Source organism: Lepidochelys kempii, chromosome 1, assembly GCF_965140285.1.
Source record: "Lepidochelys kempii isolate rLepKem1 chromosome 1, rLepKem1.hap1, whole genome shotgun sequence".
Classification (NCBI taxonomy): domain Eukaryota; kingdom Metazoa; phylum Chordata; order Testudines; family Cheloniidae; genus Lepidochelys; species Lepidochelys kempii.
Window position 1 is genome coordinate 136,356,922 of NC_136380.1, and position 23,140 is coordinate 136,380,061.

Below are 23,140 nucleotides of genomic sequence, written 5' to 3' on the forward strand. Positions count from 1 at the left end.
AATTATGGCCCTGTTCACCCTTGAGTACAAAATTATGCTGGCTACAACTGTTTGCATGGGAGTTGTGCATGACAACTATATTGCATAGTAAACCCAGTTGTTATATCTTGCCTAAAATTAAATTAGAGGCTCTTTGAGACAGGGATCCCCCCTCTGTTTTTTTAGCACAGTGCAGCCCTAATTGTCTAATGTTTTTGAAGTTAGATGTGTACCACATTCAAAGCCTGACTGATGTCTCATTAGCATCATTGGGGGGTCATGCTATGCAGAGTGCTACTGTTAGAGGCCAAACAGGTCAATGCTTTTTGTGTGATACAAATAACAGTCCCTGTCCCAAAGAGATTACAGTCTCAAACAGGAGTGGCCAACCTGTGGCTCCGGAGCTGTATGCAGCTCTTCAGAGGTTAATATGCAGCTCCTTGCATAGATGCCGACTCTGGGGCTGGAGCTACAGCGCGCCAACTTTCCATTGTGCTGGGAGGGGGCTCGGGGGGGCCCTGCTCACTGCTCAACCCCATACTCTGCCACAGGCCCTGGCCCCACTCCTCCACTTCCCCTGAGGTTGCTACGCCCTTGCTCCACCCCTTTCCCCTCAAGCCTCCTGCACACTGCAGAATGGCTGATCAGGATGGGTAGGAGGCACAGGGATGGAGGGTTAGGCACTAATCAGCAGTGTTGCTGGTGGGTGGGAGGGAGCTGATGGGGGCTGCAATGTATTACTGTGCTCTTTGGCAATGTACATTGGTCAATTCTGGCTCCTTCTCAGGCTCAAGTTGGCCACCCTGGTCTAGAACAAGACGCTGGTGGATGAGACAAACAAGCAGAGCACAGTGGAGTGTGAGGAAGACAGGATAACAAAATAAGAAGCTGGGGAAAGGTCTGTGGACTGAAACCCTGATGATACAACTCCGTGCTGCCCACACAGCCAGACTTCAAGACTAGAGTGAAGGTGAGCCCATTTTGGCCTGAATTAGCAACTGAGCACAGGGGAAATAAGAATTTTAATCTGAGTGCCAGGCTGCTGCGTCTGGGTTGCTGATGACTCAATGTTTTTTTCTCAACAAAGATAAGTCTGCAAACCTTTTTTATTTAAAAAAAAAATTTATTGAAGTGATTCATGTATAAGTAAATGATCTGATGACTGAGACAGAGCAAAAGACATAGCATAAAAGCGCTGTGTCACCCTCACAAACAGATGAGGGCTATTGGGAGAACAAGAATCTGCACAAAGGCAAACAGTTGTAAAAGTTTCAGAGTAACAGCCGTGTTAGTCTGTATTCGCAAAAAGAAAAGGAGGACTTGTGGCACCTTAGAGACTAACCAATTTATTTGAGCATGAGCTTTCGTGAGCTACAGCTCACTTCATCGGATGCATACAGTGGAAACTGTAGCAGATTCTCTGTGTATATATAAAGTCTGCTACAGTTTCCACAGCATGCATCCGATGAAGTGAGCTGTAGCTCACGAAAGCTCATGCTCAAATAAATTGGTTAGTCTCTAAGGTGCCACAAGTACTCCTTTTCTAGTTGTAAAAGTAAAGCAATTGGGGCCCTGTGGCTGGGATGCCTCCCCAGTGCTCGTGACCCGCGTGGTCTGGCAGTCAGGATAGGATCTTCCCCTCCTTCAGTGGCCTGGATGACTGCTTCTCATGGACTGATCTGCGCTCTGCCATGGCCTTAGCCTTGCTGGTGCTGCAGCTTCCAAAAGCAGGGAACAAGACCTTGGAAAAGGGAGCAGTTCCGGCACCCTGCAGCGACAGACTCACTTGCGGGGAGAGGGCGGGGGCTGCTGTGGGCGTGAGTGAGCGGTGGGGGGGGGGCAGGGGAGAGGGAGTGTGTGCGTGGGGTGGGGGAAGGGGGTATGTGGCGGGGGGCAAGGATGGGGAGGGGGCCAGCTCGGGCTGGTGTGTGTGTGTGGGGGGGGGGAGGTGGGCTAGTGGCGGGGGGAAGAGGAGCTAGTAGTGAGCGGTGTGCATGGCGGGGAGGGGCCGTGGGGGGGAACAAGGGACATGGCTGGGGACCGGCCGGGCGCGCAGCTCAGTCCCGGCGAGGGGGGCCTGGGCGGGGCAGGCACGAGTGACGGCACCGGGTGACTGAGGCTCCAGTGGACGGGGGGGCGCCGTCAGGCGGGCACCAATGATCGCAGTTTGGGGGCGGAGCCTCCTGCCAGAGAGGCGCGCGGGCCCCTCCCACAGCAGCGCCCCAGCGCGGGCGGGCGGGGGGGTCTGCGGCCGGCCTGGGTCACGTGACCTAGAGGCCCCACCCCTCCCGCCGCCGCCATGTTGTTTCTCTCTCCCGTACCAGCTGGTGGCTGCAGAGGCGGGACGGGAGCTGCGCAGCCCCGGTGCCGACATCAGCGGCGCCTCCCCCGGCAGGTAACAGCGCACGGAGCCTCGTCTGGAGCCGGGGCCGGGAGGTGGCCGCGCGGGACGGGGCCTCGGGGCGGCCTGGCAGGTGCAGGCGCCCCCCCCCCCCGGGCTTCGCTCCTGGCCCCGGCCGCTGCCTCTCCGCGCTGCGGGGCGGGCGGTGTCTGCGTTTGTTGCCTGCCGGGGGCCGGGCTGGGAGCCCCCTCCCCCCACCTCTCACTTGCTCTCCCCGGGTTTCCGGGTCTGGCTTGTGGCCGCGGCCGTCGTGGCCCCGCGCGCGGTTTTCCGGGGTCCGGGCCGGGGGCTAAGGCCGCTGCCGGGGGCGGGGCCGGGGGGGCGCTGGCTGTGGAAACAAGCAGTTCAAGATGGGGACCGGGAGTCAAGCCGCTGATCAAACTTCTTCTGCGCTGTAATGAAATGCGGCGTGATTAGCGATCGCGTGACTGTGGGACAGATCCCTTTCCCTCCAGGGCGCTTTCTCAGCGCCGGTTGAAATCACCAGCCTGTCTCAGCTTTTTAACTCGGTTTCTGCGGGGTGCTTTCCTTGCCCCTGAGCACCTTTCGAAGGGAGATTCCTGTAGACTGACTGAGAAGGAAGGTCCCTAAACTGCGTGGCTTGAAAAGCTACTTTCCCCCAAGTAACTGTAAGGGCAAGGCTGACCTTAAGTAGGTAATTACCGAGATGGGAAATGCCAGTAGCTTATATGCTACCGGCAAGCGGGAAGCTCCCTGGCTAGCCTGGGGGATACAGCTTCAATTTTTGGTGAATTGTAAGCCTTCATTTATAAACTCCCTTTCTAAATGTAAGAATGCAGTGTCATCTTTCTGACTCTGCGTACACTTACAACCCCAATAACAGTTTCGCTGCTGTTCAAAATCCAGTGTCAAGTACTGAATCTGCCAGCATCCACTTTGGTTTCATACTTAAATGATGTCACTTTCATACAATTGCTGCTTCAAAAAAACCTATGAGCAGTTTTTGAGGTAAGCATTGGAGAGGGAGTTGCTCGCAGGAGTCATATATAGCACCCGTCTAACAGTATAATAGGTAAACTAGATATACATTTAATTATCGATGTTGGCTTCAACAGAGAATTTGGTCTTCACCCTTCCCAGTTCCTATGGAGTTCGGTTTGCTTTTTAAAATACACTTCTTTTATTAAGGGACAACTTTAGGTAATAGGTAGGTCTTTTGATAAGTTCTAAAAGTGGTTAGATCCCAACTCCAAAGTGGGTCGTGAATTCATCTTAATGGGGTTGCCAGGGACAGTGTTAGACTCACTGGGGTCTGGGGTTGAAGCAGAAGCCTGAGCAACTTAGCTTTGTGGGGCCCTGGGCAATTGCCCTGCTTGCCACCTCCTGATGCCAGCCCTGATTCTAGAGCAACACAGTGCATCTGATGAAGTGAGCTGTAGCTCACGAAAGCTCATGCTCAAATAAATTGGTTAGTCTCTAAGGTGCCACAAGTACTCCTTTTCTTTTTGCGAATACAGACTAACACGGCTGTTCCTCTGAAACAGTGCATAGGGACGTGTAGTAATTTTGTTGTCAGAAAGGGGTCACAGTGCAATTAAATTTGAGAAACGCTGACCTAGCTGACAGAGAACACTTTGTTAGCCAGAGTTACTAGGAAAAGGAAGTGACATCCCAGGGCAAGAAATTATCAGGCACAGAGAGAATCAGGTGATTTGTGGGCAGCAGAGTGGAGGCAGCTGCTGAGAAGTGGACTGCAAAGGAAATACCAGGTAGCAGATCTCATGGATGGCTGTAGCTAGAGCCTGGGAGATATGGGGTCAGGTGGAGTTGTCCTAGAAGAGAGACTGTTTTATGGTAGGGCTGAGGAAGGTAAAACATCCCAGTAGGGAGCTAATTGTGCATCCACATGGAATGGGAGATGCGCAGGTGGGCCATGAAAAGTAATTGTAATCAGCAGAGCAGGGAACAAGACAGAGAAGAAACCACAATAGAGTTGCCATGGGAGAGGCTCAGGTAGCCTGTCACACATGTGATAAGCTGTCCAGCAGAGGATGTGAACTATCAGTACAGCAAAGCAACAGGGAAACAATGCAGAAGGGCAACCTGACCAGTGAATTGCACCCAGGGATGGAGGTAGATTAAATCTGAGACCAAGGGCCTATAGCATTGTCTGCAAACTACCTTGCACTGGTTTAATTAAATCAAGTTAGTTAAAAATCTGTGTGGATGCTGTTATTTGTTACCTTAAACCTGTTCCTAATTGATATAAGAAACTGAAATAAATCTGTTTTAAACTGAAATAAGGGCTTGCCTACACATGGAGCTATTTGGGTATAGTTATTCTGAACAGTTCTGTGTGGACACTCTTAATTTGGAATGTGTGCCCACACGAGGAGTCATTCTAGAATAGTTAATTAAAATTGAAGTGGGGTGTGGATTTAAATGTCTTTTAAGCATAGACAAGCCCTAAGTGTCAACAAAGTGTTCTGCACAAGTTTTAACTAAATTGGTTTAAAGTAACAACTTTTATTTTAAAGTCTTGGTTGAGAGGCATGAAGCTGAAAGTACTCTTAGGGTATGTCTACACTACGAAATTAGGTCGATTTTATAGAAGTGGATTTTTAGAAACCGATTTTATACAGTTGATTGCGTATGTCCACACTAAGTGCATTAAGTCGGCGGAGTGCGTCCTCACTACCGTGGCTAGCATCAACTTACAGAGCAGTGCACTGTGGGTAGCTATCCCACAGTTCCTGCAGTCTCCGCTGCCCATTGGAATTCTGGGTTAAGCTCCCAATGCCTGATGGGGCAAAAACATTGTCGCAGGTGGTTTTGGGTACATGTCGTCAGGCTTCCCTCTCTTCCTCCGTGAAAGCAACGACAGACGATCATTTCACGCCTTTTTTCTTGGGTTACCCGTGCAGATGCCATACCACAGCAAGCATGGAGGCTGCTCAGCTTACCGTCACCATACATCTCATGGGTGCTGCTGGCAGATGCGGTACTGCATTGCTACACAGCAGCAGCTCCTTGCCTTCGCGGCAGATGGTGCAGTAGGACTGATAGCTGTCGTACGTCTCCTGGGTGCTCCTGGCAGACCTTGGTGAGGTTGATCAGGGATGCCTGGACAGACATGACTGTTCTCCTCTTGGAGCACCGAATGGGAGCCAGAGAGTCCAGGTCATTCTCTTCCTTAAGTTTTGTCGCATGGAGATTCAGTCCTGCCTGGAATATCATGCGAGCTGGAGGCTTCCGCTTCAGGTTGCTCTCCCAGCTGGCAGCACCGTGTGGTCGCACCTACCCCTTGCTCCCATGGCTCATGAAGCCTGGACAGTAGTAAGGAGCAACTCAACTGTAGGCTGAGCAAGTGCAGAATGGTGGTAGAATGTGCCTTTGGATGTTTAAAAGCTCGCTGGTGCTGTTTGCTGACTAGGTTAGACCTCAGTGCAACCAACATTCCCATTGTTATTGCTGCTTGCTGTGTGCTCCATAATATCTGTGAGAGTAAGGGGGAGACATTTATGGCGGGGTGGAAGGTTGAGGCAGACACCAATTTTGAGCAGCCAGACACCAGAGCGATTAGAAGAGCACAGCAAGGTGCGCTGCACATCAGAGAAGCTTTGAAAACCAGTTTCATGACTGGCCAGGCTACGGTGTGACAGTTGTGTGTGTTTCTCCTTGATGCAAACCCGCCCCCTTTATTGATTTTTAATTCCCTGTAAGCCAACCACTCTCCCCCCTTCAAAATAAAGTAACTGTTTTGAAACCATGCATTCTTTCTTAATTAAAAAAAAATGAGATAATGGACAAGGTAGCCTGGGTGGGGTGGGGAAGGAGGGAAGGACAAGGCTACATTGCTTACTGTAACCACACTAAAGATCAGACTGTTTGAATGACAGCCTTCTGTTGCTTGGGCCATCCTCTGGAGTGGCTGGGTGCCCGGAGCCTCTCCCGCCACGTTCTTGGGTGTCTGGGTGAGAAAGCTATGGAACATGGGGAGGAGGGTAGGCAGTTATACAGTGGATGCAGCAGGGGTCTGTGCTCTTGTTGGCTTTCCTGCAGCTCCAACAGATGCTTCATCATGTCCGTTTGCTTCCCCAACAGATGCTCCCCCTCAGCATCTCATCCTGCCTCCACTCTTTGTGCTCACTTAATTCTTTCCTGGGCTCTGCCACTGAATGCCTTCATGCATTCAGCTGTGCAGGAGGACTGCTTGAGCTTGGAAAACATGTCATTGTGAGTGCGTTTTTTTTCGCATTCTAATCTGCAATAACCTCAGGGACGGAGATGATGGGGGAGCGTAGAAACGTTCTACGATTCTGGGGGGACTGCGTGGTCACCTGTGCTGCTGAGTTCGCCATGCTGACCAAACAGGAAATGAAATTCAAAAGTTCCTGGGGCTTTTCCTGTGTACCTGGCTAGTGCATCGGAGTTCAAAGTGCTGTCCAGAGCAGTCACAGTGGAGCACTCTGGGATAGCTCCTGGAGGCCAATACCGTTGATTTGTGTTCGTACTACCTCAAATTAGACCCAGCAAGGTCGATTTTAGTGCTGCTCCCCTTGTCGGGGAGGAGTAAAAAAGTCAATTTTAAGAGCCCTTTAGGTCAACGGAACGGGGTTGGTTGTGTGGACGCAGTCATTTTTAAATCGACCTAACGCAGCTAAATTCGACCTAACCCAGTTGTGTAGACCAAGCCTTAGTGTACCAATAGCCAAGAATGCATTCCTGGGATAGCTTATTGCTGTTGGGCTGTGGCTTTAAGCATTATGGCTTATGGTTATAAGTATTTTTAAAAATCAAAATAAAGGGGGCTGGGGAGGCTAACAAGGTATTTCCAATCTGAAAAGTAGTTCATAGTAGAAGGGTTAGAGAACGTAGTAGGGGAAAGGGTTATAATAATTAGAGCTGGCCAAAATTTGGAATTTCAGGTTTCTGGGAAATGTCAACATTTTGGAATTTCTTGTGACCTGGAGATTCTGGAAAAAAAAAAAATCATTGAGAAGATTAAAACTGTTGCCATGTGGGCTGGTCCAGGCCTAGGGGGTCTGGGATCCCAGAGCTTCTAGACTCCCGGGCTAGCTGGCTCCCAGCGCTGTCTGACCCCTGCAACGTGGGGAGCCTGCTGGCATGGAAGTCCAGCTCAGTGGCAGGGAGTCTGGGAGCTGCAACATGGGTTGGGGCTCTTGGGGCTTCTGGATCCATGCTGCAGTGCTGGGAGCCTAGACCCTGAGAGCCATGGCTTGACCCAGTCTTCCAATTCTGGCAGGAGGGAGCCTCAGAAGCCGTAGCTGTGCTGTTGCTCAGAAATTCCAGGCTCTCAGCTCCATGACAGGGAGCCTGGAAAGCCTGAGACACCTGCTCAAGTTGCCATTTTCAGGGCTTCCAGGTACCCTTATGCAGACCTGAGAGCCAAGCCTTAGTTCAAGCCAGGGCTTCCAGGCTCTGCTGCAGGAACTCTAGAAGCCTGGGGTCGCTGACTATGGAGCAGATCGGCTCGTGGGGCTGCTGTGGACTGCAGACTCCTGATACTCACATGAGCCAGCTGGGAATCAGGCATGCTTCCATCAAACCCCTGCCTGCAATTCAGAGAGAACTTATTGAACCTGAAGTGTGTTTCCATGAAACATTTCAGGTTCCATGAATCAGCATTTCGCAGTGAAACTTTCATCTGAAAATTTCAGACCTGCTCTAGTTAGACACTTTTTCTAGTCTATTCTTGTATTTTGAATATGTTTTAAAATGTAACTAAAGGGTCACACTTGGGGCCCCATCTCTCTCCTTTCAGTAATAGTGGTTCCAATTATAACCCTCACCCTAGTTCAGGGCCCTGAACAAGTCTGTAGCAAATAAATACATAGATTGAGGGCCACAAGCTGTCATGCTCTTTCCCTAGAGCACCACCTCCTGCTACTCCTTTTACTCAAAGTACAAGTTTAAACTGGTCAAACACCTGTGAAGCTTGGTGGTTTCTTTGGCACTACTCATATTACAACTTTTAACTGAAATTGTAATCCGTTAATGGTATAGTGGACTATAAACACAGTTGCCTTTATATACCACATTATTCTTAGTATTATAGTTAGTGTTTTGCACCAGACAAAGGCTCAGCAAGGTACACAATTGTCTTCCTGCAGGATAAAAATGGATGATTTAAACAAATTATAAAATAAAAAAGGTATTTAAATACTTTTAAAGAATAAACCTATTTAAAATGACAAGCTGTATAAGGCCTAAATTTACAATAATCTATTAAAATAATTAAATATGAGGCCACAGATATGTACTGCTTGGTTTTAAAGTTCTCAGACTATTGAACTTATGGTAGTCACTGACTAAGCACCTGGAAACAAGGCCTGTTGACGTGCTAAACCAGCTTTTGAAGTAGTAGTCTCTTCTGTGGCTGCAGAAAGAATCTTTTTCTCCACTTCAGTTTATTCAACTAGTTCAGTTCATTGATTAGTTCATTCAAAATTAAGAAATTGAGTGGGAATTGAAAAAGCAGGAACGTTTTTCTTCCAAACTATCTATGAATAAAAACTAGGTGTGAGGATAAGAACTACTAATTTAATATCTGAAAGACATGATGACCAGAAACCATCAGTTCAATTCACTACCGACAAATAATGATTCCTTTGTTTAATAAATCAATGTTTTAAGGGCAAAACATGTTTATATAAATATTTTTATTGTGTATCCTGCGCATTTAAGGTAGTTTAATTCATACAAAAAATAACATCCTGGGTTTGCACACTTTTAATTGTACTCCAGTTTCCATCCAAATAGAACTTGACACAAATCATTAGCAAAAAATTAATCTAGTAAATAAGAAATGCATCATTCACCATTTTCTAACATAAAAGTGTAAAAAGTAAGAATCTAACTACATTAAGCTGTATAATAGTGTATTGTCCTGGTTATCAAAAAGTTCCCGTTTTAGTGTAAAGGATATATTTAGTTGCAAATCAACATGTTTTAAAGGTTACCAACTAATGAGAATTTTCCTTTCTTTAGGAAAGAAAACCTTAAAAATTACAATTGAAATCAAGATTTAAATCTATTTAAATTGTTTTCTGCTTGCCTTTTTAAATAATGATTAAAATCGGTGATTTAAATTGATCCACTCTGTCTTCCTGCAGCCTTATTTTCTGGCCACGTGATTAGGAGGGCCTGTGTAATCAGCTGCGTGGTTGGACAACCATCAGCATTGTTTCATGTGCTGATGGTACCACTCTATATACACATTCTCCCTGCATTCTATCCTCTGCAGGGGTTGTATGGGATAGCGGCTCTCCTTTTCAGTTAGAATGCATTGATAGGAACATGATTAGGCAGCACGGTAGGTGTGGAAACAAACATTATTTATCTGTATTGTAGCCATATCTGTAGTCCCCAAACAAGATTTGATGATCTGTTATGCTAGATTCTGTACAAAAATGCATACTTGTCAGCCATTATTTGATGAAAAGTGGGCACCAATTCTCATTATTTGTACCAAGAGTACAGGAAGGTCATAAACTGGTCACAAAGACACTTTTACTTGTAGTGTGGATTAGGCTTCATATATTCAACTACTAGAATTTCTCAAGCAGTGAATTTTATTAGATATCTTTCATCCTGGCTTCAGTATCTATAAAGCAGTCAGGCTCCTTCTGAAGTTCATTTGCACTTAAAAAGGAAAGCTAATTAGTGGTTTTCCTGGATCCCTATTTGGTTTTTGTTTTGTTTTTTAATAAATTTTAGAAATCCCCAGCTACCTTCAATGGTGCAGTAGCCAGACTACAGAAGGGCCTAGGAACTACAGGATTTGGCATATGCTGTGTATTTTCTATAGTGTCTTTGCTACAATGTTGCATTCTCCAGTCTGCCAGCAAATGAAAATGTTTGACAAATTTGTAAATAAATCAAACTAAATGTAAAACCCTTAATTCAATATAAAGACTGTGAATTTAAGTGTTCAAGCCAAGAAACTTTAAATGAAAAGCTCCTGAGGTACTGTACGTATTGTATATATTAAAGCATCCACTTAACAGCAAAAAGATGCAAATTTATCACAGTCTAAAGATGCAGTATTCACAAATGTTGCATTTTATTAAAAATACAGACAAGGTTTCCCCCAAGATTTTAGTGAAGGTTGAGGACATACCTAGAAAAATAGTTTCTGTGAGTCACAAAACTGTGTGTGTGTTTGGGGTGGGGGACATTTTAAATTCCTTTTTTTGGTTTTGTAGTCAAAATCAAATGTGGTATAAGTTCAGTATTTGATATGACCTTTTTCTGGGGACTATCCTGCAGGGGTTTGGAATTCAATGATCTAATCTTTTTCCATGTCATTCCTGTTATTTACTCTAGATTAATTTTAAAGATGGAGGGGAGGCTTAAGAAAAGAGTCTTGTGTATGGCTTTTCATAGTAGGTTTTCTTGTTTTGGGGCTTCCTTTTTGAGAGGGGCATGACAGTGAATCTTGTATTATATATTCACAAAACTGTTCTAGAAAAACTGATTTGTGTATCTATCTATCCATCCTTAAACCAATTGGTATGCTGTGTGTTGGTGATGATATATGAACTGTCAGAGTAAATGTGCATGTACAATCTCTTGATATATTACAAGTTACTATTTTATGCTTAGCTACTCTTAAAGCAAAATTGGCTGAAACAAATTGGTTACACATATTGCAAATTAATGTCTCCTCATTTGCAGATGCTGAATGATGATTTAAGCTGAACAATCAAGGTAAATGCTTTTTGATGTAATATTGCAGTGTTGTTGTTGCTGTATTGGTCCCAGGATATTAGACACACAAGGTGGGTTAAAGAGACAAGCTTTCAAGTTACACAGACCTGAAGAGCTCTGTATAGCTTGAAAGCTTGCCTTTCACCAAGAGAAGGTAGTCCAATAAAAGATAGTACCTCACTTGCTAATCTCTCTTGACATATGTTGATTTCTTTGCGTATGCAGTTATATATCATAGATGTTAACTGTGTTCGAAAACAAAATATAAATTCTGTAGAGTTCAAAACAGGTAAAAAGAATACCAGTTGGCTAATCTAAATACTAAAACATTAAACAGAGTGGGAGTAATTTAGACCCATTATTTTAATCATTTGGGTTTTTAAAATTGAAATTTGAAAACTTGTGCTATTGTGACTTTAGATTAAAATTTATAACATTAAGATGCTGGGTTTTTAAAAATGCCTCTACTTAGAAGGATCTTACATGAATTTTATAAAACTTAATGTGGAAAAACAAAACAAAATATTGAAAATTATAACCCTGATTCTGCAAAACTACGTATGTAACTTTAATCACATAATAGTCAGTTGTGGAACCATCTGGAGTATCAGGTTCTAAAATTGTATCTTTATGAAACTTTCCTTAGTGACATAAAATCTTAGTCACTTCAAAACAAACTTGTGTCAGTGTTAACAATGAAAAGTTAATTTAGACTTTCAGTACATTTAACAAAGTTATTGTGAGCTTTTTTTATCCACCCAGGCTAAAAATTTCAAAAATAGGAGCCCCCTAAACTGAGGCTTTTAAAACTATATTTAAGAATTGTCTGTACATGAGATTATTCTGGAATAACTCCATCTGTGGACACTCTTTATGGAACTGAGTACCATCTGGTTTAGCTTAATCCAAAAGCGGGTTAAGCAAAACCTGAACAAGGCACTCAGGAATGGCTATTGCTCTTCAATTTCACATCCTACCTTGAAAATTAATTCAGATTAAGTGTAGACAAACCCTTAAACACCTGAATGATTTAGGAATAAAAATTCCATTTACTGCAGGCAGCAAACCCTGAAGGAGGAGTACTGCCTGGTTAAAGCTGAAATGCTTCAATTGACTTGAAGTCCAGTATGTCAGAAGGTGGCATTGATTGTAAATATGGCAAAGGCTTATTTGCTTATCAGTTTGTGTTTTAAGTTTGTGTTCTCACAGTAAGGATGTTAAAGAGGTTTTAAGTTATGAAACCTTAGTAGAGAAAAATCTCTGTGAAATCAGGGAAACTTAAATAAAAATACAAAGCATCCACTTTAGCAGTTCAAGGCTATGAAATGGGAAGAAAGACATGACTTTAAAAAACCATGATTTTTAGCTGCTGTGTTTAAAAAAAAATCCTTAGTGTGTCTGAGTCCCTCTTTTATACATAGATGCAATAAATATGGGCACTAGCAAAGTGTCGTGAAGTGATCTGAAAATGAGATTTTTTTCACTGATGCATTTGTTAGTCTAATGTGCTGTTATTGTAAAGCCTAGTTAACTGATAAAGTAACTTGTAATTAACAAAGGAGGGAGAGAGATATGGGACCATGGTATAAGCTGTAGCTAAGTTGGTTTATAACTAGAAAACACAAACATGATCCTACAGAGACTTTTCATGAAGTCACATGCAGGGCCGGATTAACTCTTCTGTGGGCCCGGGGCTGTTAGATTTTGTGGGGGCCCTGTATACAAGTCTTTTTCCTAATTTAAAACAAAATAATCAAATTATGGCATTGAGGCTATTAACGCTATACTAAACTTGCCTTTTAATTAACATAATACAGTTCTGTGGTTACATTTCGGTCTTAAAACATGTAGAATATAGTTAATTCAAAATAGCCTACTTCTTACCTAAGAACAGCTGTTATATTAGTTTCTTTGTGGGAGGGAGTTTGGGTGCAGGAGGGGGCTCCAGGCTGGGGCAGAGTGTTAGGGTACAGGAGAGGGTGTGAGGTGCAGGCTCCGCCCAGGAGGTGCTTGCCACAGGCCAGGGTGGATTTGATTGAAATCAAATTGATTTAAATCATGATTTAAATCACTAGTCAGGAAGACTCGATTTAATCATGGATTTCTACATAAAAGTGAAAAGGAGTACTTGTGGCACCTTAGAGACTAACAAATTTATTAGAGCATAAGCTTTCGTGAGCTACAGCTCACTTCATAAAAGTGGATTCTTGTTGGTTGTTATAACTTTAATACATATTCTTCACAGCTCACAGATAGATGTAGGTTTCATTTTTAGAAGGTACACACTATACATTTTTAAGTGATTTATTTTGAAAACTTTTCAGATTATTTTTTCAGCTATATCAGAAAATGAATGATTATTTGGTTATTTCATTTACCAAAGGTAATTGAAGCAGATATTTATGAAGTCACTGGCAGGTGAACCATCTCCAATTCAACAGGTTAATTATTAATATTTGGAGGATTTACTTGCCATGCTGTATTAGGAGGAGAACATCACCAGACAGACATTTTAATTGTTTTATTTAACTAAAACAATAACATTATGTATTCTGGATTTTTTTCTTCAACAGCAAACATATAATATTTTAACAAAACAAGCATATACATTTTTGATTTTAGTTAAATACTCAAGTTTTTTAAAATCACATTTGTTTTTGTTAAAGTTGTTAACTAAAATAGTTAAATGAAATATTTAAAAAAAAAATCGACTGTCAGCCAGGTCAACATGAGAAACTTAAAATATTGGCTTCTGCAGCTAACTCAGTCATCTTCACCTTCATTTTCCTGTTTGTTCATAATCTGGAAAAGAAAAACAAGCTTTCCTGCTTTTTTAGATCCCAAACAGTTTCTCAATTTGGAATGAATTAGTCCAAAGGAAGAAAATATTCTTCCTGCACCGGCAGAAGAAGCTACTGCTGTTAAAAGTGAGATTATCACTTCAACAGTCTCTGAATCCAAGTGCTTAAGTGACTTCCACCAGTTCACTGGTGTGACTTTCTTTAAAACCTCATCAGCAAATATGTATTTCTTGAATGGTTCTTATTCCCAAACTGGGTCTCTTTTACAGGCTGCTGCCATTTTAGGTTTCCCCTTCTAGTGAGAGAATGGTATGATAGAGCTCAAATCAATGAAGGCTACACTCAGACCTCAAGACTTCTGGAATATGCTGCTCTAACATTTTTGCTTTTGATTCTACTGCCTATCCCTCCCTTCTCACATTTATCTCCAGACGACTTCTCCTTGTCCAGATCTATTCCACCCCCAACAATCTTCTATTCATTGAACTTTTTGAAACTTTGCACTTTTAGAGAGAGGTAAGGGATTGACTCTGTGTACATAAATTTGTGGAGGGACAATAAGGTTGAGGTCTGTTATTTCTCACCTCTATATATTATTTATTTATTTAAAAACATTTTTGCGGTTAACAAGCATGTTATCTCTGGAGACACAAATCCACAGTTTGAGAACTGCAAAATTAAACATCTCTGATGGTATCTTCTAGACTGAGCACTGAGTCCCATTGGATAGATAGAAAGATTTAACCTAAATAATCTATACAGAAGCCTGTGGAACCCCATAAGATAGGGTCTCTAATCCATGAACTACTGGAACTCATTTACAAAACTTTTCTTAAACATTACATGAATAATTGTCTTTTACTATAGAATTAGAATTTATAATCCCTATTTCATGATGAGATATATTTGAGCTATAATGTATCTTAATTAAAACTATCTTTAGATAGTTTTTTTTTTTTCTCAAAAAGTATTTTATCAAAAAAATCATTGATTTTTATCCTCCCTGCCACAGGCAGCTCCCAGGCGGCAGAGCAGCAGGGCTCAGGCAGGTTGCCTGTCTGCCATAGCCCCATGCCGTTCCTGGAAGCGGCCGGCTGCTGGCTTGTCTCTGCACGCCCCTGGCGGGAGGGGGACAGTGTGTCTTCATGCACTGCCTGCAAGCACCGCTGCTCCAGTTCCCGGCCAATAGGAGCTGCAGGGACGGTGCTGGGGGTGGGGAACAGTGTGCAGAGCCGCCCTCCTCTCCCCTCCCCACCACGAGCCACAGAGATGTGCCAGCAACCGGCCGTTTCCGGGAGTGGCATGGGGCCACAGTATGAAGGCAGCCTGCCTGAGCTCTGCTGCGCGGCTGGAGTTTTAGCAGCCTGGAGATCGCAATCAACTGACAGAGGCTCCAGGATCGACCAGTCGATCACAATCGACGGGTTGGTGACCACTGAATTGTATATAATTATGGATTTATTTTTGTGGGGGCCTCCCTTAGCCCGAAGCCCTGGGCTGCAGCCCCTAGAGCACCTGCATTAATCCGGCCCTGCTCACATGCGAGTAGTTTATGCATAAACTTCAGTAGGCTTCTTGTGTAGTTACGCATTGCTCAACATCTTTGCAAGATCATGGCTATGGTTGCATATTTACTAGGATGGAAAAGTTTGTGAAAGAAAATTGGCCACTCTACTACTATTTTCTTGTTAAATGACATTTTAAAAGTATTAATGTACTCTAACCTTGTACATATGTCCAGGAGGGCACCACTACAGTGTTGCTTATCTTCAAGTAGTGTAGTCCAAGGATGAATACATTTATTCATCTTGCTGTGGACAAAACTTTATAGGCAGTGGCTACCTTCTTTTCTCTAGTTTTGAAATCCTTTCTGCATTAAGGCTCCCAGTTTTTACCGAACTTTGGGCATTTAAAAAAAAAATTTCTTACTCTAGATAGGGCCTGTAAGACTGAGCATTACAAAAAAGTGGGAACTGTAGATGGAAGGAGCCAGAGCACGCCTGAAATTCCAGGAGTCTGGTGCAGGCCTTGATTCTACATCAGCACATTGTCATGTGATATGTATGCCAGTTTATAGCAGCTCTCAATTCTGCAAAAGCAGCTCTGTTTTCAGGTGATATGTATGCCAATTAATAGTAGTAATTAAAACAAGTGGGACATTGTTCTTCATCAGAGAGATGGGGCAGGTGAGGTAATATTGTTTATTGGACCAACTTCTGTTGGTGAGGGAGAAAAGCTTTTGAGCCAAACAGAGCTGCTCTTCAGATCTATTACCTCACCCGCCTTGTGTCTCTCATATCCTGAGACCTACATGGCTACAACTACACTGCATACTGCACTTTAGGGAGGAAGGAAGAAAGACCAAGTGGGCCATATAAAGGGAAAAACCTCCAATGACTGAGTGGAGAATATCCTAATGCCTTTCCAACTCTGACCTTCTAGACAGGTGCTTATTTTGGTGAACTAGTTTGACTTTTCCTAATTGTCATACATTTATGGGGATAGTAGGTAGATTGGTATAGGAATCTTAGGCCATGTCTACACTGTGGAGACTAAAGCCGCATAGATATGGTGGGGTAGGTATGCTGGCATAACCCCATAGTGTAGATACAGCCTACAGCAATGGAAGTGACTTTTCTGTTGCTGTAGGATCACAGCCTTCCCAAGCACTACATCTTTGCGGGTATCTAGGTTGATGGAAGCATTCTTCCATTAATTTAGCTGAATCTATGCTGGGGGTTAAGTTCGCATGGCTATTGTGCTCAGAGGTGGGAATTTTTCACACCTGAGTTCTGTAGCTGTGTCGAATTAAAATTTAAGTGTGGAGTGGGCTTTCGGGTTAGGTAGCTTAGGTTGCTGTTAGAAATGTTTCTATGACTTCTTTTGCGTTTAAATTGAGAATTATAACACTTCTAGAAGCTTTTTTACAAGTCTGGATGACGGTGAGGAAAACATGCAGGCAGCCAAACTATACCAGCCTTCCAATTCTTGCTAGCAGCAGTGCTGAGCCAACAGTGCAGGAGCTTGCTAAAATTCTGAATGTAGATGTGGCCTCAGTACTTTGAATCCAGTTAAATATGTTGAGTACAAGAAGTGTAAGACAAACATTGTAAATGTTTCCATCAAAGTTTTGTAGTGGACAGAATAAGGTCTGGTAGAGCTCACACATTTGCAGCTGTTGTGGCTGAAGATGTTTCTGCAAGCAGGGTGAATTGGCTCACATAGAGAATGCAGTCTTCAATAGAAAAAGATAGACCCATAACTGTTTTTAATGAACTTCTGCTCCTTAGGGCATTCTGTGCCAAAATAATAAAATAATAAAAATTCTGCACACAATATTTTAATATTCTTCAAAATCTGCAAATTTTATTTGTCAAATAAATGTGGAGGCTCCAGCAGGGCATTGGGGAGCACAGGCCACTGGCTGCACAGAGATGGGAGATCACTGTGCAGCTCTCTTCCCTGCCCCAACCCTGAAAACACGGACTCAGTGGTGAGGCTGCACACTTTATAAGAAACACTTTATAAGCTATATAAGCATATATATATATATATATATATATATATATATATATATATATATATATATATATATATATATATATATATATAAAGCTATATAAGAAACACTTTATAAGCTTGTCAAAGTTCAGAGCAATAGCACTTATAGTCTCTCTCTCTATGGTCCAGTGAGGGCACCCACTCTTAGGCTTCTGGCTCCCTAGCCATCCCCTCTCTTGAGTGTAGACATGCATCTCTCTCTCCCTCCTGACAAGGGTATTTCCAGGCTGCACAGCTCCCTGTCTAAACTGTGAATTCCTCAGCAAAGTCAGAATGTGTAAGTTGGCCTGCCTTTTTTTCTCCTCAGAGATGGTAAACCGTACAGTTGTCACAGTTAAGTTACCTGTGGCAAACCCATGCCCATTTATTCTGAAGGTAAAAACATTACAGAGAAAAGATATCAAAACAATAAAAGAACCTACACGTGCTAATAAGCTTACTGGAGATCACCCCAAGTCCAACAAGGGTTCAGGCAGGTGAACGGTCCTTCAAGCCCCACATGTGTTTTCAAGTTCATAACTCCTTTTGCTCAGAACAAGAACACCATGAATCTGAGTTACTTCTTTATGCCGTTTGGCCCTTTTGATCCTGGGAATAGGTAATTTACAGACAAAGATCCCCTCCCCAGGGCAAGCCTCCTACAAAGATCAGGTCCAGAGGTGGGTGGGCATTTGCATTTCCCTCCTCCCAAGTATTTCCTAGGGAAGCTACTCAACAGTTTCTTAGCTCATTGTTTAAAAGAGTCCTTTGAAATTCATAACACTTTCCAAGGTTTACATTAGTCATGTCTCCTAGACAAGTTACATACAGTCCCACAATAACACACATCATTTACATTTCTAATATGAGCTCCTCAAATGTTTTAACTTTATTGAATTAAGTTTGTCCAGGATATTACAGGAAATTGCCCCATCTGTCACAAACCTCATTTGAGATTTAAAAAAAAGAACTAGATAAGTTCATGGAGGATAGACCCATCAATGGCTATTACCCAGAATGGGCAGGGATGGTGTCCCTAGTCTCTGTTTGCCAGAAGGTGGGAATGGGTGACAGGGGATGGATCACTTGATGATTACCTGTTCTGTTCATTCCCTCTGGGGCATCTGGTGTTGGCCACTGTTGGAAGACAGGATACTGGGCTAGATGGACCTTTGGTCTGACCCAGTATGGCCATTCTTAATTTCTTATCCAGTGGGAAGCGTGCTACTTTTAAAAATTATGAACATATTTAGTCAATTCCTTCTTTTCTTTTTTGCATTTAAGGTTTAGTGAACAATGGAAATCCTCAGTGACTTGGGCCTAACACTTTATTTATGGGTAATGCATGAGTATGTGAACAATTCAATATTTAACAAAATAAGTTGCCTATATCACAAGGGAAAAATGTTTGTTCTGAACAGGGTCTCTCTCATGTTACAGGACTCAGAAATCAGGAGGATCCGTTTCAACAACCATGGCAACAAAATCGTCGCTCCTTAAAGTAATACTCCTAGGTGATGGTGGAGTCGGGAAGAGTTCACTTATGAACAGATATGTCACTAACAAGTTTGATACGCAGTTGTTCCACACAATAGGCGTGGAGTTCTTAAATAAAGATTTGGAAGTGGATGGACACTTCGTTACAATGCAGATATGGGACACGGCAGGTCAAGAACGGTTCAGGAGCTTACGGACTCCTTTCTATAGAGGTTCTGACTGTTGCCTTCTAACTTTCAGTGTAGATGACTCTCAAAGCTTCCAAAACTTGGGTAACTGGAAAAAAGAATTCATTTACTATGCAGATGTCAAAGAGCCTGAAAGTTTTCCTTTTGTGATATTGGGTAACAAAGTTGACATAAATGAAAGGCAAGTGTCTACAGAAGAAGCCCAGGACTGGTGCAGGAACAATGGCAACCATCCCTATTTTGAGACTAGTGCAAAAGATGCCACTAATGTTGCAGCGGCCTTTGAGGAAGCTGTTCGAAGAGTTCTTGCTACTGAAGACAGAACAGATCACTTGATTCAGACAGATACAATAAATCTTCACCGGAAGCCTAAACCCAGTTCATCTTGCTGTTGACTGTTAATTTTTTTTTTTTTGCCAATAAAGTTCTGACAAACTTAAAAATAAGAAAAGGAGTAATAGCTCAAATATAAGTGGGTTCCACCCTAATATTATTAAAATATAACATTCTGCTGCTTTACTGGGGGGTAGGGGAGGGCTTCCATTCAGTGAGTGATTTGTTACTGAACTCTTCTGTTTAGAAAGGTGTCGGCTAAAAATGTTCATTTAATACAAATGTGTAATTTGCAAAGTTAACAAATCAAATGATAAATACTTAAATGTAATTCAGAGAAACTTGAAAGTTCTAGAAGCACTACTTTTGGGGTTTTTTTCTGTAATTCAAATGCAAGGAACAAATTTTATATGTATGTATATTTTTATGAAATTAGTATTCCATTTTTGGTTCACTAAAACCCATTTCATAACAATAATGCTAAATATTAAAGAACTTCAGTCTCATTACATTCCTTTTGATCTGAGTGGTACTTCATCTCTAATGTGATTTTTTTTTTTAAATTCTATATAAACCTTTAGATTTCTGCTATTAAGTACCTAATGTGACTAGAACTACTGTAGATTATAAGGTGGGAAATAAACCTCCTGCATACTTAAATGTCTGCGTGTTTTCCCTTCATCTGCTCTTCTAAAGCCTTGTTGAATTTTGCCAACAGGTTACTTAAAGCTGCATTTGCACCATACAGCGAATGAGACACGTCATGCTAGGAACTTGATGTGTGGCTGAAAACTGACTTGTATGCAACTGAAGTATCCCCTCCATTCACAGAGCTGCTTCTTGTGCAGAAGCAGGGCTTCATCTGCTTACATAAGCAGCAAATAAGTTTTTACTCCTGTTATCCTTGTAGAGCTAATGAATCCTGTTCTCTCTCTCTCAGATCGACATGGGCAATAACAGAACTTCTTACTTAAATTTCAGTTACGTCCCCAAACACAGATACATCTGTTCCTGAGGGCAGAGCTTGCAGTGTGGAACCTTTTATTACTGGTGTCAAGGTTCCTCCCCCACTCTGAACTCTAGGGTACAGATGTGGGGACCTGCATGAAAAAAACCTCCTAAGCTTATCTTTACCAGCTTAGGTCAAAACTTCCCCAAGGTACAAAATATTCCCCCTGTTGTCCTTGGACTGGCCGCTACACCACCAAACTAATACTGGTTACTGGGGAAGAGCTGTTTGGACGCGTCCTTCCCCCCAAAATACTTCCCAAAACCTTGCACCCCACTTCCTGGACAAGGTTTGGTAAAAAGCCTCACCAATTTGCATAGATGACCACAGACCCAAACCCTTGGATCTGAGAACAATGAAAAAGCATTCAGTTTTTTACAAGAAGACTTTTAATAAAAAATAGAAGTAAATAGAAATAAAGAAATCCCCCCTGTAAAATCAGGATGGTAGATATCTTACAGGGTAATTAGATTCAAAAACATAGAGAACCCCTCTAGGCAAAACCTTAAGTTACAAAAAAGATACACAGACAGAAATAGTTATTCTATTCAGCACAATTCTTTTCTCAGCCATTTAAAGAAATCATAATCTAACACATACCTAGCTAGATTACTTACTAAAAGTTCTAAGACTCCATTCCTGGTCTATCCCCGGCCAAGACGACGACAGACACAGACCCTTTGTTTCTCTCCCTCCTCCCAGCTTTTGAAAGTATCTTGTCTCCTCATTGGTCATTTTGGTCAGGTGCCAGCGAGGTTACCTTTAGCTTCTTAACCCTTTACAGGTGAGAGGAGCTTTCCCCTGGCCAGGAGGGATTTCAAAGGGGTTTACCCTTCCCTTTATATTTATGACACGCCCCCCAAATCTCAGCTAGGGTGAAACACTGGCTGGGATTTCTTCCTGGAGCTCTAGGAAAAACAGAGTTAATAAGACACATGCATCTCTAAATATACTACCAAGTACATAAAGACTAACATTTTCCACATCTCAAGGACGATTTTAACCAGTTGATTCTGGGAAACTTTTACGGGAGAGTGCATCAGCCACTTGGTTAGAAGCTCCTGTGATGTGTTGGATGTCGAAATCAAAATCTTGGAGAGCTAAACTCCATCGAAGAAGTTTTTTGTTAGTTTCCTTGACGGTGTGAAGCCACTTCAGTGCAGCATGGTCGGTTTGCAGGTGGAAACGCCGTCCCCAAACATATGGGCGTAGCTTTTCCAGAGCATAGACAATGGCGTAACATTCTTTTTCAGTGACTGACCAGTTGCTTTCCCTCTCAGACAGTTTTTTGCTGAGAAACACTACAGGGTGGAATTCTTGATCAGGTCCTTTCTGCATTAAAACTGCTCCCACACCACGCTCGGACGCATCTGTGGTTACTAGGAACGGTTTGTCAAAGTCTGGGGCCTTTAGTACAGGGTCAGACATGAGTGTCGCTTTAAGCTTATTAAAGGCCTTCTGACACTTTTTGGTCCACTGAACAGCATTTGGCTGTTTCTTTTTGGTTAGGTCTGTCAGTGGGGCAGCAATTTGGCTGTAGTGCGGTACAAATCGTCTGTAATAACCGGCCAAGCCTAAGAAGGATTGAACCTGTTTCTTTGACTTTGGGACAGGCCACTTTTGGATAGCATCCACTTTGGCCTGTAGGGGGCTGATAGTTCCTTGACCCACCTGGTGTCCAAGGTAAGTCACTCTGTTTAGGCCTATTTGACACTTCTTAGCCTTAACAGTTAGTCCTGCCTCCCTTATGTGCTCAAGGACTTTTTGTAGATGTTCCAGGTGGTCTGCCCAGGAATCCGAAAATATGGCCACGTCATCAAGGTAGGCGACTGCATATTCTCCTAATCCCACTAGGAGACCATCTACAAGTCTTTGGAAAGTGGCGGGTGCATTTCGCAGCCCGAAAGGGAGTACATTAAATTCATACAGCCCGAGATGTGTGATGAAGGCTGACCTTTCCTTGGCAGATTCATCTAGCGGTACCTGCCAGTACCCCTTGGTTAAGTCCAAGGTAGAGATGAACTGGGCCCGTCCCAGTTTCTCTAATAGTTCATCTGTGCGTGGCATTGGATAGTTGTCTGGGCGAGTTACAGCATTTAGCTTACGGTAGTCTACGCAAAAACGTATTTCCCCATCTGGTTTGGGAACTAGAACCACTGGAGATGCCCATGCACTTTCAGAGGGGTGGATTACACCCATCTGTAACATATCCTGGATCTCCCGTTCTATAGCAGTTTTAGCTTGAGGAGACACCTGGTAAGGTTGGACCCTAATTGGGTGAGCATTACCTGTGTCAATGGAGTGGTATGCCCGTTCAGTCAGTCCTGGGGTGGCTGAGAACGTTGGCGCGTAGCTAGTGCACAGCTCCTGGATCTGCTGTCGCTGCATACGCCCAAGGGTCATGGAGAGGTTCACCTCTTCCACACCACCAGCACATTTCCCTTTGTAGTAGACACCTTCAGGCCACTCAGCGTCGTCTCCTCCCTGGGCTGTAAACTGACAAACCTTTAATTCTCTGGAATAAAAGGGCTTTAGAGAATTAATATGGTACACCTTAGGCTTTCGGTTGGAGGTGGGGAATGCTATGAGATAATTAACAGCTCCCAGGCGCTCCTGGACCGTGAATGGCCCTTCCCACGATGCTTCCATTTTATGGGCCTGGAGCGCCTTTAAGACCATGACCTGGTCTCCTACTTTG

The 23,140-nt window shown here is 43.1% G+C and overlaps 1 protein-coding gene across 8 annotated transcripts; it reads left to right on the forward strand.

Annotated features, from left to right (window-relative positions):
- Positions 1-564: 564 nt before the first annotated feature.
- Positions 565-20,173, forward strand: RAB9A (RAB9A, member RAS oncogene family). 8 transcript variants are annotated; one of them, XM_073355317.2, is made up of 4 exons: positions 2,289-2,374; positions 11,042-11,074; positions 14,307-14,391; positions 18,856-20,172. In XM_073355317.2, exon 4 carries the CDS (start codon positions 18,890-18,892, stop codon positions 19,493-19,495), a length of 606 nt encoding a protein of 201 aa, XP_073211418.1. In that variant the 5' UTR covers positions 2,289-2,374; positions 11,042-11,074; positions 14,307-14,391; positions 18,856-18,889; the 3' UTR covers positions 19,496-20,172. The 8 variants fall into 8 exon arrangements, 6 of the variants coding, with proteins under 6 accessions (XP_073211377.1, XP_073211418.1, XP_073211383.1 ...); XM_073355282.2 differs by lacking the exon at positions 14,307-14,391 and adding an exon at positions 18,700-18,764; XM_073355307.2 differs by lacking the exon at positions 14,307-14,391 and adding an exon at positions 18,700-18,753.
- Positions 20,174-23,140: the final 2,967 nt, after the last annotated feature.

Coding starts and splice junctions, on each gene's coding strand:
- RAB9A (XM_073355282.2), top strand. CDS start 18,712: ATGGAAATCCTCAGTGACTTGGGCCTAACACTTTATTTATGGGTAATG. Junction 18,765..18,855: donor TATTTATGGGTAATGCATGA/GTATGTGAACAA, acceptor CTCATGTTACAG/GACTCAGAAATCAGGAGGAT.